Source organism: Ambystoma mexicanum, chromosome 2p, assembly GCF_040938575.1.
Source record: "Ambystoma mexicanum isolate Mex_15411 chromosome 2p, UKY_AmexF1_1, whole genome shotgun sequence".
NCBI lineage: Eukaryota > Metazoa > Chordata > Amphibia > Caudata > Ambystomatidae > Ambystoma > Ambystoma mexicanum.
Window position 1 is genome coordinate 89141997 of NC_090923.1, and position 14858 is coordinate 89156854.

General features: G+C 49.1%; 1 protein-coding gene across 2 annotated transcripts in view; it reads right to left on the bottom strand.

The window, feature by feature from the left end:
• Positions 1 to 14858, bottom strand: part of P4HTM (prolyl 4-hydroxylase, transmembrane) — a 971989-nt gene that overhangs the window by 814248 nt on the left and 142883 nt on the right. For both annotated transcript variants that reach the window (XR_011301876.1, XM_069643317.1), the window contains exon 3: positions 9508 to 9698. Coding sequence is in view for 1 of the 2 variants with exons in the window: in XM_069643317.1 (XP_069499418.1) it covers positions 9508 to 9698 (191 nt within the window). In the remaining variant the exon portion in view is untranslated. The remainder of the gene's footprint in view (positions 1 to 9507; positions 9699 to 14858) is intronic.

Here is a 14858-nt window from a genome sequence, read left to right on the forward strand (position 1 = left end):
ACTTAATCTGACTGTGAAGACCCGTATCGTTCAGAAATTCAAGGGCTCTGAATGACTGTTGGTTTTTTTCTCAAAGTGCTCCCTCCCTCCTTGAGCGCTTTGAAACACTTGCCTTGTGTATAGGCAAGTGTTGACCCCCATCGCCTTGGAGAGGGCAGGAGCCCCCCACCACCGTCCAGGACCGTAGCGGAGACCTCGACTCGACGGAGGCGGTGCGGATCCCCTCTAAGGATCAGCAGCATCTGGCCATCTGCCCCCCCATCTGCCCCCCCTGGGCACCCCACCGCATCACAGGAGCCCCCTGCGCCTCCAGAGCCCCTAGATCCGCTCGCGCCGACATTTTTCACAAAAACAAAATGTCGGGCGCGATGCGGCCCAAAAGTGAGGCTGGGCGTTGCACGTTGCCTAGCAACGCTGTGTAGGCAGCCCTTAAGGCCACACATCCGCCGGCAGGCGGAAGCCGGCGGCCACCCAAGGCCAACATAAGGCCGTCTGCCCTGTTTGCCCCCCTCAGACCCCCATCGCCGTGGAGAGGGCAGGAGCCCCCCACCACCGTCCAGGACCGTAGCGGAGACCTCGACTCGACGGAGGCGGCACGGATCCCCTCTAAGGATCAGCAGCATCTGGCCATCTGCCCCCCCTGGGCACCCCACCGCATCACAGGAGCCCCCTGCGCCTCCAGAGCCCCTAGATCCACTCGCGCCGACATTTTTCACAAAAACAAAATGTCGGGCGCGATGCGGCCCGAAAGTGAGGCTGGGCGTTGCACGTTGCCTAGCAACGCTGTGTAGGCAGCCCTTAAGGCCACACATCCGCCGGCAGGCGGAAGCCGGCGGCCACCCAAGGCCAACATAAGGCCGTCTGCCCTGTTTGCCCCCCTCAGACCCTCATCGCCGTGGAGAGGGCAGGAGCCCCCCACCACCGTCCAGGACCGTAGCGGAGACCTCGACTCGACGGAGGCGGCGCGGATCCCCTCTAAGGATCAGCAGCATCTGGCCATCTGCCCCCCCATCTGCCCCCCCTGGGCACCCCACCGCATCACAGGAGCCCCCTGCGCCTCCAGAGCCCCTAGATCCGCTCGCGCCGACATTTTTCACAAAAACAAAATGTCGGGCGCGATGCGGCCCGAAAGTGAGGCTGGGCGTTGCACGTTGCCTAGCAACGCTGTGTAGGCAGCCCTTAAGGCCACACATCCGCCGGCAGGCGGAAGCCGGCGGCCACCCAAGGCCAACATAAGGCCGTCTGCCCTGTTTGCCCCCCTCAGACCCCCATCGCCGTGGAGAGGGCAGGAGCCCCCCACCACCGTCCAGGACCGTAGCGGAAACCTCGACTCGACGGAGGCGGCGCGGATCCCCTCTAAGGATCAGCAGCATCTGGCCATCTGCCCCCCCATCTGCCCCCCCTGGGCACCCCACCGCATCACAGGAGCCCCCTGCGCCTCCAGAGCCCCTAGATCCGCTCGCGCCGACATTTTTCACAAAAACAAAATGTCGGGCGCGATGCGGCCCGAAAGTGAGGCTGGGCGTTGCACGTTGCCTAGCAACGCTGTGTAGGCAGCCCTTAAGGCCACACATCCGCCGGCAGGCGGAAGCCGGCGGCCACCCAAGGCCAACATAAGGCCGTCTGCCCTGTTTGCCCCCCTCAAACCCCCATCGCCGTGGAGAGGGCAGGAGCCCCCCACCACCGTCCAGGACCGTAGCGGAAACCTCGACTCGACGGAGGCGGCGCGGATCCCCTCTAAGGATCAGCAGCATCTGGCCATCTGCCCCCCCATCTGCCCCCCCTGGGAACCCCACCGCATCACAGGAGCCCCCTGCGCCTCCAGAGCCCCTAGATCCGCTCGCGCCGACATTTTTCACAAAAACAAAATGTCGGGCGCGATGCGGCCCGAAAGTGAGGCTGGGCGTTGCACGTTGCCTAGCAACGCTGTGTAGGCAGCCCTTAAGGCCACATATCCGCCGGCAGGCGGAAGCCGGCGGCCACCCAAGGCCAACATAAGGCCGTCTGCCCTGTTTGCCCATGTTCGCACCGGGAAGCTACCGTTACCGTTGGACCTCTAAGATTACACACATTCTCCTCATTAAGGTTTCATTCTTTCATGGATTGACGTGGATGATCAAATTCATACTAGGACATAAACAATGTGAGTACTGTCACTAGCTTTTCATTTGCTACTCTATACTAGTTACTATAGTGCTCTCCTGTTACCCATATCATTTGCTATGCCCTATGGCCAAGCTCAGCCACCCATTGTCCGATGCTGTGCTTTTGATCGTTATACGGGTCTGGCTCATGCTGTGCCTGGTGTTGTGCCCTATGGTCGCCTACTGACCACTTTTGAAGTTGTGTTGTGCCCTATGGTCGCCTACAGACCACTTTTGAAGTTATGCTGTGCCCTATGGTCGCCTACTGACCACTTTTGAAGTTGTGTTGTGCCCCATGGTCGCCTACTGACCACTTTTGAAGTTGTGTTGTGCCCTATGGTCGCCTACAGACCACTTCTGAAGTTATGTTGTGCCCTATGGTCGCCTACTGACCACTTTTGAAGTTGTGTTGTGCCCCATGGTCGCCTACTGACCACTTTTGAAGTTGTGTTGTGCCCTATGGTCGCCTACTGACCACTTTTGAAGTTGTGTTGTGCCCTATGGTCGCCTACAGACCACTCTTGAAGTTGTGTTGTGCCCTATGGTCGCCTACAGACCACTTTTGAAGTTGTGTTGTGCCCCATGGTCGCCTACAGACCACTTTTGAAGTTGTGTTGTGCCCTATGGTCGCCTACAGACCACTTTTGAAGTTGTGTTGTGCCCTATGGTCGCTTTTGTGTTGAGTCCCCCCACTCACAGCACTACCAAGTACACAATCATGCCCTTAGCGTCCTGCAAGCTCACCGCTGCCGCCACCACGCTGCTCACCCTCCTCTCCACTCTCACTACTCTCAAACTCTATCCTCCCATCCATCCCCTCATCCACACACCACCCAGCCCACTCTTCTGCCACAAGCATTTCGCTATTAAGGATATCACACCTACCATGTCAGATCGTACACCCTGTGTAGTAACTCTGCACAGACTAGAAAGACTTAGAGCGCGCACACAGACCCCAGAACTTAGCACACTAGCCCTTCCCACGGAATTCAGAAACTATAGACTGAGTTCCCGCACCACCTCCACACGCTGTCCCCGCACGGAATACCCACACACCCATAGTCCACCACCCACTAACCTAGCCACACCCTGCAATACCACCTCACAGAACATACCAGACACGACCATCACTCACACCTCCACAAGCAAACATCACACACCTCACATCAAATGTGCCCTCCTCAATGTCCGATCACTCCCAGCTCATGCCTCTGATATCCATGATATTATAACCAGTAATAACATTGACCTGTTAGCCATCACCGAAACATGGTTACATGAAGCATCAGGCCCTGCCGTTACACTTGTGCTACCACCGGGCTTCTCCATACTCAGACAAGATAGGCCAGATCGAATAGGAGGCGGAGTAGCCCTCATCTACAAAGAGAACCTACAGCTCCGACCCATCAGTCACCCCTCGACCAACAACTCTGACCTCTTATCGGCCAAACTCACATTGTCACCCAACAGCACCATCAACATTCACCTACTATACCGCCCCCCAGGCAATTCCCCAGACTCCCAGGACAACATCTTGCACATCCTTAGCAACAATATCAAAAGCTCCACCAAAACCATTCTACTAGGGGACCTCAACCTAGGATTTAATGATCCCAAGGACAAATCTGCAGCCACTCTCACCAAGGAACTCAATGACCTGGGCTTCATCCAAAAAGTAGAAAGTCCTACTCACATCAAAGGCTGCATACTTGACTGGATCGCAGACCATAACTGCCTCTCCTCTATCACCTCCAACTCCTCACTGCCTTGGACGGACCACAACTGCATAGAGTTCTCTATTCCTATCACCAAACACCTTAAGACTCTGACCCCTGCCAGCGCTGCACAAGTCAGAAGCTCAAAAAAACTCACAGGAGAACCTACGCCCATACCTCAATACCCCAGTGTTAGCCCCCCCATTCGCTAGCGACCCCAATATCCTAGCAGACATATACAAAGATGTCCTCACCAAAGCTATCGATGAAATAGCACCACTTGAATGGAAAAAAGAAAAGAAATCCTTACACTCCAACTCCTGGTTTACTGAAGAACTGCACTCAATGCGATCCCACAAAAGAGCAGCACTAAAAAACTGGCAATCTGACCCCTGCACCAATACCAAAAACATATTCAATTTAATCTCCCACCAATACAAGAGAGCTATCTCCAATGCCAAAGCCAACGGCTTCAACACTCGTATCGCCAATGCCAAGTCACACTCCAAAGAGATTTTCGCAATCTTTAATGAGCTCATATCCCCCCCTAATACTCCAGATGAAATAATCAAAGATGAAGCGTGGTGTACCAGCATTCAAGCTGCCATGCTTCACAAAATTGACCTTCTCCAAAAGAAAATCAAAGACCACTGCAAAGCACTTCCTCACCAGACAGGAACCAAACCGACCAACACCCCACCCACTTCCTCCAAGCCCACCATACCTGACTTCTCCTTCAGAGATGTCACTGAAACAGAAGTTATTAACCTTCTAATAAACCTCAAACCCTCCCCATGCAAAGGCGACATTTGCCCACCTAAACTAGTCAAAGACTGCGCAGACTGCCTTGCGCCGCTCCTCACGGCATTTATCAATGCGTCCTTTAAAACAGGCATCATCCCAGCCAACCTCAAAGAGGCTTGGGTCCGGCCTCTCCTAAAAAAACCGACTCTTGACCCCTCACAACCCAACAACTATAGACCAATAACCACTGTGCCATTCTTGCTGAAATTACTGGACAAAGCCGCACACTGCCAAATCCAATACTTTCTGGAAACCCACTCCATCCTCGGGACGAGGCAATCGGGCTTCCGGAAAGGACATGGCACAGAAACAGCCCTGGTAGATCTGAAGAGCCAGATCTCCCAAATCATGGACAAAGGCAAGCCGGCTCTTCTGCTTCTTCTAGATCTCTCAGCCGCGTTTGATCTGGTTGATCACAAGATTCTCACCTCCCACCTCACGCACTCAGCCAACTTCTCCAAAGAAGCAGCCGCCTGGATCACTTCCTTCCTCGAAGGCAGGGCCATGAACGTCTTCTCGGACATCGCTAACGCCACACCCACGACAATCCACTGCAGGGTCCCTCAAGGTTCCTGCACTGCACCCACACTCTATAACTTGTTCACCAAGCCCCTCTTTGACAAACTTGACTCATACGGCATCACCTACACGAACTACGCGGACGACACACAAGTACTTCTACCCCTCTCAGGCTCATACAATGAAGACGCAAAGGCCCTCCACACTATCTACTCCATCATCAAGGCATGGATGGCAATTAATGGCCTCTGCCTCAATGGTGACAAGACCGAAATCTTGATACTAGGTCAACAGAACACCTTAGACAAACTGGACAAACTGTACACTAACTTCTCAATTGACAACTCCATCATCCCCGTGTCCACAGCCGTCAAGACACTGGGAGTATACCTTGACTCTTCGCTATCTATGACTAGACAAGTCAGCGCTATCGCATCCGCACACACCACCAAACTTATAAACGCCATCAAGCCCTACCTCTCTAAACCTAACTGCCTCTCCATAGCGAGGGCAACCATTGGAGCCAAATTGGACTACTGCAATGCTCTCCTAGCAGGCACATAAGCCAAAAACATAAATAGACTACAAATCACACAGAACAACGCTCTCCGGGCCGCTCTTAGTATCCCAAGAAGAGAGCATATCACCCAGGCCAGGATCTCAGCCCAATGGCTCCCAGTCAAAGAACGGATCACCCTCAAAATCCTCACCCTCACTCACAAATGCCTCTCCCTCTCCGCCCCGCCCTATCTTTCAGATACCATCCTCAAACCTTCCTCCACACGTCCCACTAGGACGCAATACGCTAACCTACTCTGCACCCCACGCATCAAAAAAGCCAAAGCCGGAGGTCTAGGTTTTCCCTACATTGCAGCACAGACATGGAACGCTCTCCCTTCAGACATCCGAACGGAAAACTCACTTCCCATCTTTCGCAGGAAACTGAAAACCTTGTTCCTTGCTAAATAACTAGCAAACTTCAGGAAGCCATGTAAATATACTGCCTTGCTACTGTATATATTTCCTCTGTAATTTATGTACTGCTTGTAACTACGGTTTCCTTTGCAACTAAGATGTCTGTAACAAGCGCCACGATGCTTCGGGGCTGATGTGCGCTCAACAAATTTGAATAAATAAATAAATAAATAAATAGGCGCTTTACAAATAATCATTACGATACTATACCAAACTATACATGTGTTTGAATTGATTTTTTGCAGTGTTTTGGCTCTTGGTTTAATTTATTTGTAATGATAGATAGCTGTCTCCCATTGGCTTGGACTGTCTCTAATATTGTTGTATAATCTCAAGAGGGATTGTAACACCAAATGAAGGGCCTAGATAAAAGAAGGGCCAAGTGTGTCTAATTTCATGTAGATTTGTCATGGTGGAACCACAACTTAAGTGATTGTTCTGAACATTTCAACTCAATTTACAGGCAGTCTTGTGCAGTTGATTGGGCGTGGTTACTGGTTCTGGATCATCATAGAAAGCTTGGCACATTCTAAGAAAAGATTTGTTGAGAACCACTGGGTCAGATAAAGCCGGCTCAACTGTATTGACCGATAGGCCAGGTGACTTATAAATAGAAGCTGTATTCACATCAGCTATCAACGGGCCCTCGGATGGTAGATCGTTTGACCCCCAAGGCCATTACCAGTATGGGAGCCTGAAGTGCATTGAGGGTTCCATAACCCATTGTTTTTGACACTTAGTGATCCTGAGGAAGTCACAACTGTGAGAAATCAGAAGGTGTCTCACCCACTAGTCCCCGGGGATCTGTCTTCATGGTAGCCAGGACACAGCCATCGCTTTTGGATCCAGTTCCTGGGGGTGGCCCAATGTGGGAGGAGCACCTGGGTGAGGGGTCTTCGGGGAGTGGGAGTGGAACACTGGATGGTGAGAGGCAGTATCCCCTTCCCTGTAACACCTTTACCCCATCCTACCCGGTAGGATATTTAGGAACTCTACACTCTCCCCTTTACAACACAAACAATTTCTCACTGACAGCCCGCTCTAAGGGAAAACAGACTGACCCCCTGAGAAGTGTACCCGACATGTCCCAATACTATGGTCAGGCAAGGTCAGGCAATTATCGACAATCACTCACACCCGACTTCCATTACACTTCCCCAAACGTATAAAAGGCAGAGCACGAGAACACCTTCTGAGCGAGGCAAAGCACACGAGGAAACAGCAGTTTCGAGACGGCAGCTGAGCAAGAGAGGAAAGGCAGCAAAACCGAAGAGGATCGCAAGGAGGGAAATTCTCTTGACCTTTTCGACAAGGAACTGTTACTTTTTCGAATCCTTGAGAGAAATCGTAAGACCAGAAAACCAGGCTGAAGCATCCTGCATTGTATATTGGAGATACCCAGGGCCCTCCTGCGTCAATAATCAAGGCAGGAAGAATGACCAGCCACCGTGGTACCATCCTTGGTTCCAAGAACAAAGCCGCTTCAGTGAAAGCAACACAGCAAGTGAGTTGGGGTGACCGATACAAGACCGGTCTGTGTTGAAGCCAAGGTTGCAAGCAGCAACATTGTATGGTGAGCGCTGTAACGAACATTGTTAAAACACGTGTGATAAGAGACGCGAGTGAAGTTAAACTGCTGATGAGTGATCGAACTTTAAAGCAAGCTACAATACCTTTGCCGGAGTGGTTCAGCACTGCATGGGTGCTCAATCAAAATTCTCTGTAATGCATCCAGTTGAGAAGTAATAACTGTAGATAAATTTGGTCCAAGCCCGGCGGAGGGATACCAATTGAAAGAGAATTAATAAACGTGAATCAAAGTGGACCTGCGACAGGTCGAGCAAAATCCTGCAGACAGTCGAATGTCTTCGATTTTGATGAAATAGAGAACGTTTGGAAAAGTATGTGAATTTGGTCCGAGCCCAGCAGAGGAAGACCAATTGAAGGTTTTGTATTAAAGTGGGTTCTGAGCCCGGCATAGGGTGACCCGGGGTGAACAGTAAATCCCCCAAGAAATTGTATACGTAAAAATCCTAAGAAGTAATGAACTGTACTGTTTTGTCGTTTTGCATCAGGCCCTCTGAATAAGAGCCTTTGAATGACAAAGACTATGGCACAGAAGGTCCTGATGCTGAAGTCTTGAACTGTATCCTCGCGCTAGAGAAGCCAGGGAGTGGGCTAAGCTCGAGTGTGCCACATTGTCCCGTGCTGAAAACGTGGGGAAGGGAAGCGATCGGCTTGAGTATCCTGATCATTTCTTGAACACTTCTTTTGGATAACATTGTTTCCCACACTATTTGTATTTAGAAGTAAGGATTGGCAATAGGTTTATTAGCATACACCCTTTTATTCTGACAAGACACCACTAGGACTGAGTTATTATTTGATTGTCGTGGTTTGCTCCAATCTTTAGATTTAGGATTAGATAGGTGTTTTTCAAACCCAGTTGAGGTTCAATAAACACCCTTGAACTGTGATCACTTGTGTCTGTCTTACTGTTTGATACCATGTCTTCCTTACACAACCAACGCAGGAGTGTCTGCTGTGTCCTCTGCATGAATCATTACATCAATGTTAGTCGCATTGCTTCTCAAATTAAATATGGCTACTGTGCTAGTGGCAAATCAGTGAGTGAAACCTTACCACAGAGTTGTGCACCTGGGATCCGCTCTGGTTGCAGTGCTCAAGCGTGGGAAAAAGACAGGCCCCCGCCCAGCCTCCCCTTGCGGACCACAGCGGACCACACTTTGCGCTGTGTCCTGTACAGGCAGCAGGGTTTTGAAGAAGAGAAGGAGTTGATGTAAATCACTCCCTGCAGATACCGCAACTACAGCAACCAAGTTTCACAGCAAAACAGCAGACCATACTTCACGCCACACACTACACTGGCAGCAGGGGTTTGAAGAGGAGGGTGTTGCTGTAAATCACTACTTCCAGACACTGCAACTGCAGCAATAAAGTTCTACAGCAAAACAGCAGACCACACTTCAAGCTGTGCTTAGTTATCTTTGTGCACAGTTTTGGCCATTAGGAAATTGTTTTGGTTTGTTATTATAAAACCATTAATAAAGAGATGTAAGGAAACATGTCACGTCTGGCCTACAGTTGATCCTTACGTGCAGACCTTGTAGCAATTTTAACATGAGTCAAAAGGTTTCTGGACAATACTGATAAATGTACTTTTTATTCTAACTTTTGCTTTTGCTTTTGGCATACCTCCGATTCATCATCATACATATTCTACATTTCATTTAATTATTTTATCTAACCAGTAAAATACAATATTAGGTTATGCCCCATAGTTGTAGTCACCACCACTATAAAGCCAATGCTGGTATCCAATACCATACCTCCTTCAGCTGCAGTTGGCCATCTTGGTTGTGATCCAACAAATTAAAGATGTCAACCTGGCTAATGTCAATTTTTTCCATTGCTTCCTCATACTCATCAGTGGGGAGAATTTGACTTTTCTGAAGGCCCTTCAGTTGGGCTAAATGAATAAGAAGCTTACATTCCTCCACCGTCAGGAAATTAGGAATTTCTGTAGAAAAAAAGAAGGTTACATGAATGCACACTTTGAAAGACACCGGCAATTCACAGCAGCTAGTAGACAAAATATTTTAATTCTCATCAAACATTAATTGATAGTAATATTATGCATTCTTACTACATCCCAGTTAAGTAGTGCATAACGAACCATACAAACTTGCTCACACAATGCTATGAGTTTACTATCACTAATAGCCAACGATATTTACAAACTTTTCTTTTGGGACACTGTTTATGTTATGTTGTATTAAACATCACATGTAGAGAGCAACATAAACCTGTATGTTTATCACCACTAGCATGATAAGTAAACAAGGTGGCTGTGAATAAGTGACCTCATGGTAATCATTACATGGTCGTGAATATGCCCTCCTCAGGTTCAAGACCAAAGCTCAGAATATGGAAACCAAAATTCTCAGAAGTCAAGTGTAAAACGTGCACCAGATCAGGGAGAGTCACGTATTGATCTGTTAGGTTAGGTTATGTTATGTTAAGTATATTTATGTAAGCGCACGTACACCGGAAGGCTTCTTGGTGCTGAGGAAGTAAGGCAGGAAACCAAAAAGCCGCTAAAAAAGCAGAGTTTTTAATCTTCGCCGAAAGGCAAGATGATCGGATATGTCTCGCAATGAAATGGGAAGGTGATTCCATGCTTCAGCAGCGGCAACAGAGAAGGCACGGCCACCCCTACGGGCTAGCCTGAACCGAGGAACTCTCAGTCGGCAGGCAGTAAGCAAACGGAGGGTACGGGTAGGTTGATAGGGAGTGAATTTGCTTTGCAAATATTCTCCTCCCATTCCATAGAAGGCCCGGTGGACCATGCACATAGATTTGAACAAGATCCGCTGGGTGACAGGAAGCCAGTGAAGTTGTCTCAGTATAGGTGTCATATGCGCTCCAAAAGGTGGACGGATAATGGAGCGAGCGGCGGCATTCTGGAATAGCTGCAGACGCCTGATGAGATAACTGGGTTGGGGTAAATATAATGAGTTGCAGTAGTCCAGGACACTGAGGACCAGAACTCCGACTACAGGTGCCTGACTGGCAGAAGGAATGAAGGGGAGGACTTTCCGGAGGACCCTGATTTTAAAGTGGCTTGATTTACAAACTGCTCCCACCTGCTCATCCATAGTCAGAGTAGCTGAGAAGCGTACTCCCAAATTCCTGACAGAGAGAACAGATATCTGGAGGGGGCCTAGCGTAGGGGGCCAAAAAATCAGCCGTCCAGAACACATGAGGGGTAGCGGTACCCACCACCAAAACTTTGGTTTAAGAACCATTTAGTTTAAGCCAGTTCAGCGTCATCCTGACACCCAGCTCTTCCAGGCACTTTTTTAACCTATTGGCTGTTTCTGGTTTTGTAACGTCCAAACAGACCAATATCTGGGTATCATCCGCGTAAGAGTAAAAGCGAAACCCATGAGATTCAATCAGTAACAGTAAGTATTTTATATAGATATTGAACAAAATAGAAGAAAGTGCCGATCCCTGAGGTACACCACAGGACAGAGAGGCAGGGACAGAACAGTAAGGCGGAAGCAACACTGACTGAGAGCGACCGGTCAGAAAAGTTATGAACCACTTCAGGACCTGGCCAGAGATACTGGCTTCAGAGAGACGGGAGATCAAAAGAGAGTGGTTGACTGTGTAGAACGCAGCCGAAAGATCTAAGAGCAGGACTGCTTCGACATCGCCCTGATCGACAAGACACATAAGGTCATCCATCACCGAGTTAAGAACAGATTCAGTACCTCTACCAGGCCGATCTGGTTGTTCGAGATCTTCCTTGGGATTTCCGACTTGCCTCTATGGTCCAGTAGGACCTCTGAGAACCCCTCTGTAACCTGGGCTATCCAGACATCAACAGACCAAAAAGAGAAGGACTAAGACTCACAGAATTAGCTTTGCTACAGATGTTAAACCTGGAGGGCATGTTTATTGGTTTTGAGCCTGGGTGACTGACATACCCCATAGGAGTTTTATCCAACCCCCACAGGACTTCATGTGGAAACCGTAACCCTCTCTGAGGTAGTAGAAGTGTAACCCCTTTACACAGTGAATCCAATGTAAGAAAAATCCCTACAAACCCACAACAGGGGATGTGGTTCTTCCACCTTCTTTTCCCTCAAGGGGAAAGCTTAGCACACATACTCATATGGGTTCTTCAGGAGTCAGCCACATCGAACTCATGAGAGAAAAAGGCATCCAGGGGCAGGCCCAGAGAGCGTGCATTGTCTTTCACCTATCAGCACTATACCTTAAGATGGTAGCTGCTGGGCAAACACCAGGAACCACCGCCGCCTACCCTTCCCCCGGCCGGCGAGAAGATCTGCCGAATGGAAGTGCACCCGGGACTGCAGCTAACCCCATACTGAAAAGCTGATAAGCCGCTATGCTACCTGCAGGTACGGCTGCACCTTAACTCTGCGCAGTCCCGCCATATGATAAATGTGATGCTGTGAGCCCCCGGCGTGCCTCAACGTGCCCTATAACATTTCCGCACCCGATCCACACTGTGGCCAAGGCGCACCTTCTACCCTCGTGTGGGGGCACCGGGAGGGAAGGAGACCCCGGCCCGCACGCACCACTGTTGAATGCCTGAGCGTGACTCCACCATCCTGCCACCAGCACTACACAGTATGCCAGTTCTGCTCTGCACCACCCTGGGCGGGCCTCTAAGGGCAAGGACCTGTGCCCAAGCAGTGTTGAATCTGGGCTCCCCACTTCCATGCCGCGGATGAGGCCACAGGGCACGGGCCAAATGCCCCTCCCCTATCCACGGACATACCAAGCTAAGCCCTATATAAGCGCCTGCCCCCAGCGCAGCAGTGGAAAGGAGTTTGGAGTTAAGTGACTGGAATTTGTAAATGCAGTTCAGCATTGGAGGAGGATGCTGGTAAGATCAGAAGGACATAGAACATGACTAATAGGGATAGTGACAGAATACCAGAAAGAAGAAGAGGTGTCTAGAGGTGACGGAGAGTAAGCAGTGCAGTGATGGAGATTAAGGATTGAGTATGGAGACCACCAGAAGGAGTGAAGTGGTTGGAGTGAGATCTAAAGAAGAAGGAGAAAGCCGATCAGAAGGGATTGACAGTTGCAGGGTGGAGGGCAGAATATATGAAGGAGATTTTAGGTGATATCAAGGGAAAAGAGGATGAAAGTATTAAGAAGATTGGAGGAGACATTAATGAGGAAGAGCATGTGAGCCTTAAGAAGCAGTTTACAAGTGATAATGAAGGGGGAGGAGTATGTTTAGGGGGTGGTTGGAGGAAACAGAGGATAGGCAAATGTGTCAAAGAGGATTAAAAGTTCAGGAGGAGGAGGAGAAGATTAAGAGATTGTTCATAATATATTGATTTGGTTGACAAGATCGACACTTGTACAGATGGCATGGCTAATAAAAGTCATATGAAAGCAGCCAGACGACTGGACCAATTTTCTAACCCCTCTGTTCAACAGGGACAGAATTGCTACCAATACCTGTGCATAAAAGGTCAGAAGGATAGTCTGAGAAGCTATAGGTTAATTGCATTACTAGACACTGCAAGTAAGGAATGTGTTTCTTACCTGTAACTCCTGTTCTCCAGCATTGGTATCTTTCATGGATTCACATGCTCTTGAATATTCCCAGTCGTCAGGCTGGGAATCCTCAGTAACATTAAAGTAGTTTACCTTTACATTTTCAAACTGCTTGTCACTTTACTGCTCTATTTGAGTAATTTTTGGTCAAATTGCACAAAGCCAATTAGACAGGGCACATTAGCTCCACCACTGGTGGCCATTTTCAGATTTGGCAGCGCACGCAATCTGGCAGTAAGAGGCAAGAAGAGCCAGAGAGGGGTAGGAGGAAGGGTTGGACGTGAATAATTGAAAGATACCAATGCTGGAAAACAGGAGTTACAAGTAAGTAACTTATTCCTTCTCCAGCATTGGATCTTTCATGGATTCGCATGCTCTTGAATAAGATTATACGGCATTACATATAAACAACCAACCGGGTGTAGGTAAGCTCAACAGAAGTAACCAACTCACCTCTGGAACACTCACCTTTAGCGAACGGGTTGCAAAGCACTGCCTGGTTGACTCGGGAATCATTCCTGCAATTCCTATCGACGGTATCGAAAGACCTACAGGTGGCTGCAGATGTCAAGTAGGGGACACCAGACAGGATATGGTGTAGAATCAGCCACAGCTCTCGTCGAGTGTGCTCTTGGTCCTTCAGGAAATGGCCTGTTGGCCAGACGATGGCAGTGGGAAATGCACGCTGACAGCCATCTCACTTGCCTACAGGCCCGAAGGCAACAAACAATTGTGATGACTTTCAGAACTCCCTTGTACGACCCACAAAGAACTAAAGAGCTTGGGCAACATACAGAGAATGTAAGGATGGCTCCACTTGAGACGAAGGAGAGCCAAATAACACTTGCAGAATCAATGGTTCATTAAGGTGGAAGGATTAGTACGCAGAACCACCTTCGATTGGTGGAAACTCAAGTAGGGAGGTTTACAGAAGGGGGCCTGCAGTTCGTCCACTTGTCTGACTGAGGTAACAGCAATTAAGAATGCCTTTTTTCAGGAGAGAAACTTCTAAGGGGTTCTGTGTAGAGGCTCGAAATAAGTACCCATTAGCTTCAAAAGGACCACATTGAGTTCCCAAACAGGAGCAGGGCCTCGAACAGGAGGAAACACGATACAGTCCTCTGAGGAATTCTTCACTAATCAATGCAACCACAGGGAAAGATGACCTGCGCTTGTTGCGCCAAATGGCTGCTAAATGCACTTTGATAGACAAATGTGTCAAACCAGCTTTTGGATCCAGGTGCTGAGTACCACATGGCAAAGTGTTTTAACTTGCTTTTGTAACAGGACAGCGTAGAAGTTGCTCTTGCCCCCTCTTGGTGAAACCAACGCACAAACTTGGTGCATTTCCTGTTGGTTGCTGTAGTGAACAGGCCGATCTCCGGATTCCCCCACTTGGAGAAGAGGAAGAGAATTTGGCTTGAGTGAAGTTCCAATTTGTGACATGACCCTAGTTCCCTGCTAAGCGAATCAGCAATCGTATTGTGGATTCCTAGCCGATGGAAAGGAATCCGAAAGATGATTCGATAGGTTATTTATAATGCGCTTAATACCCAGGGGTTTCTAAGCG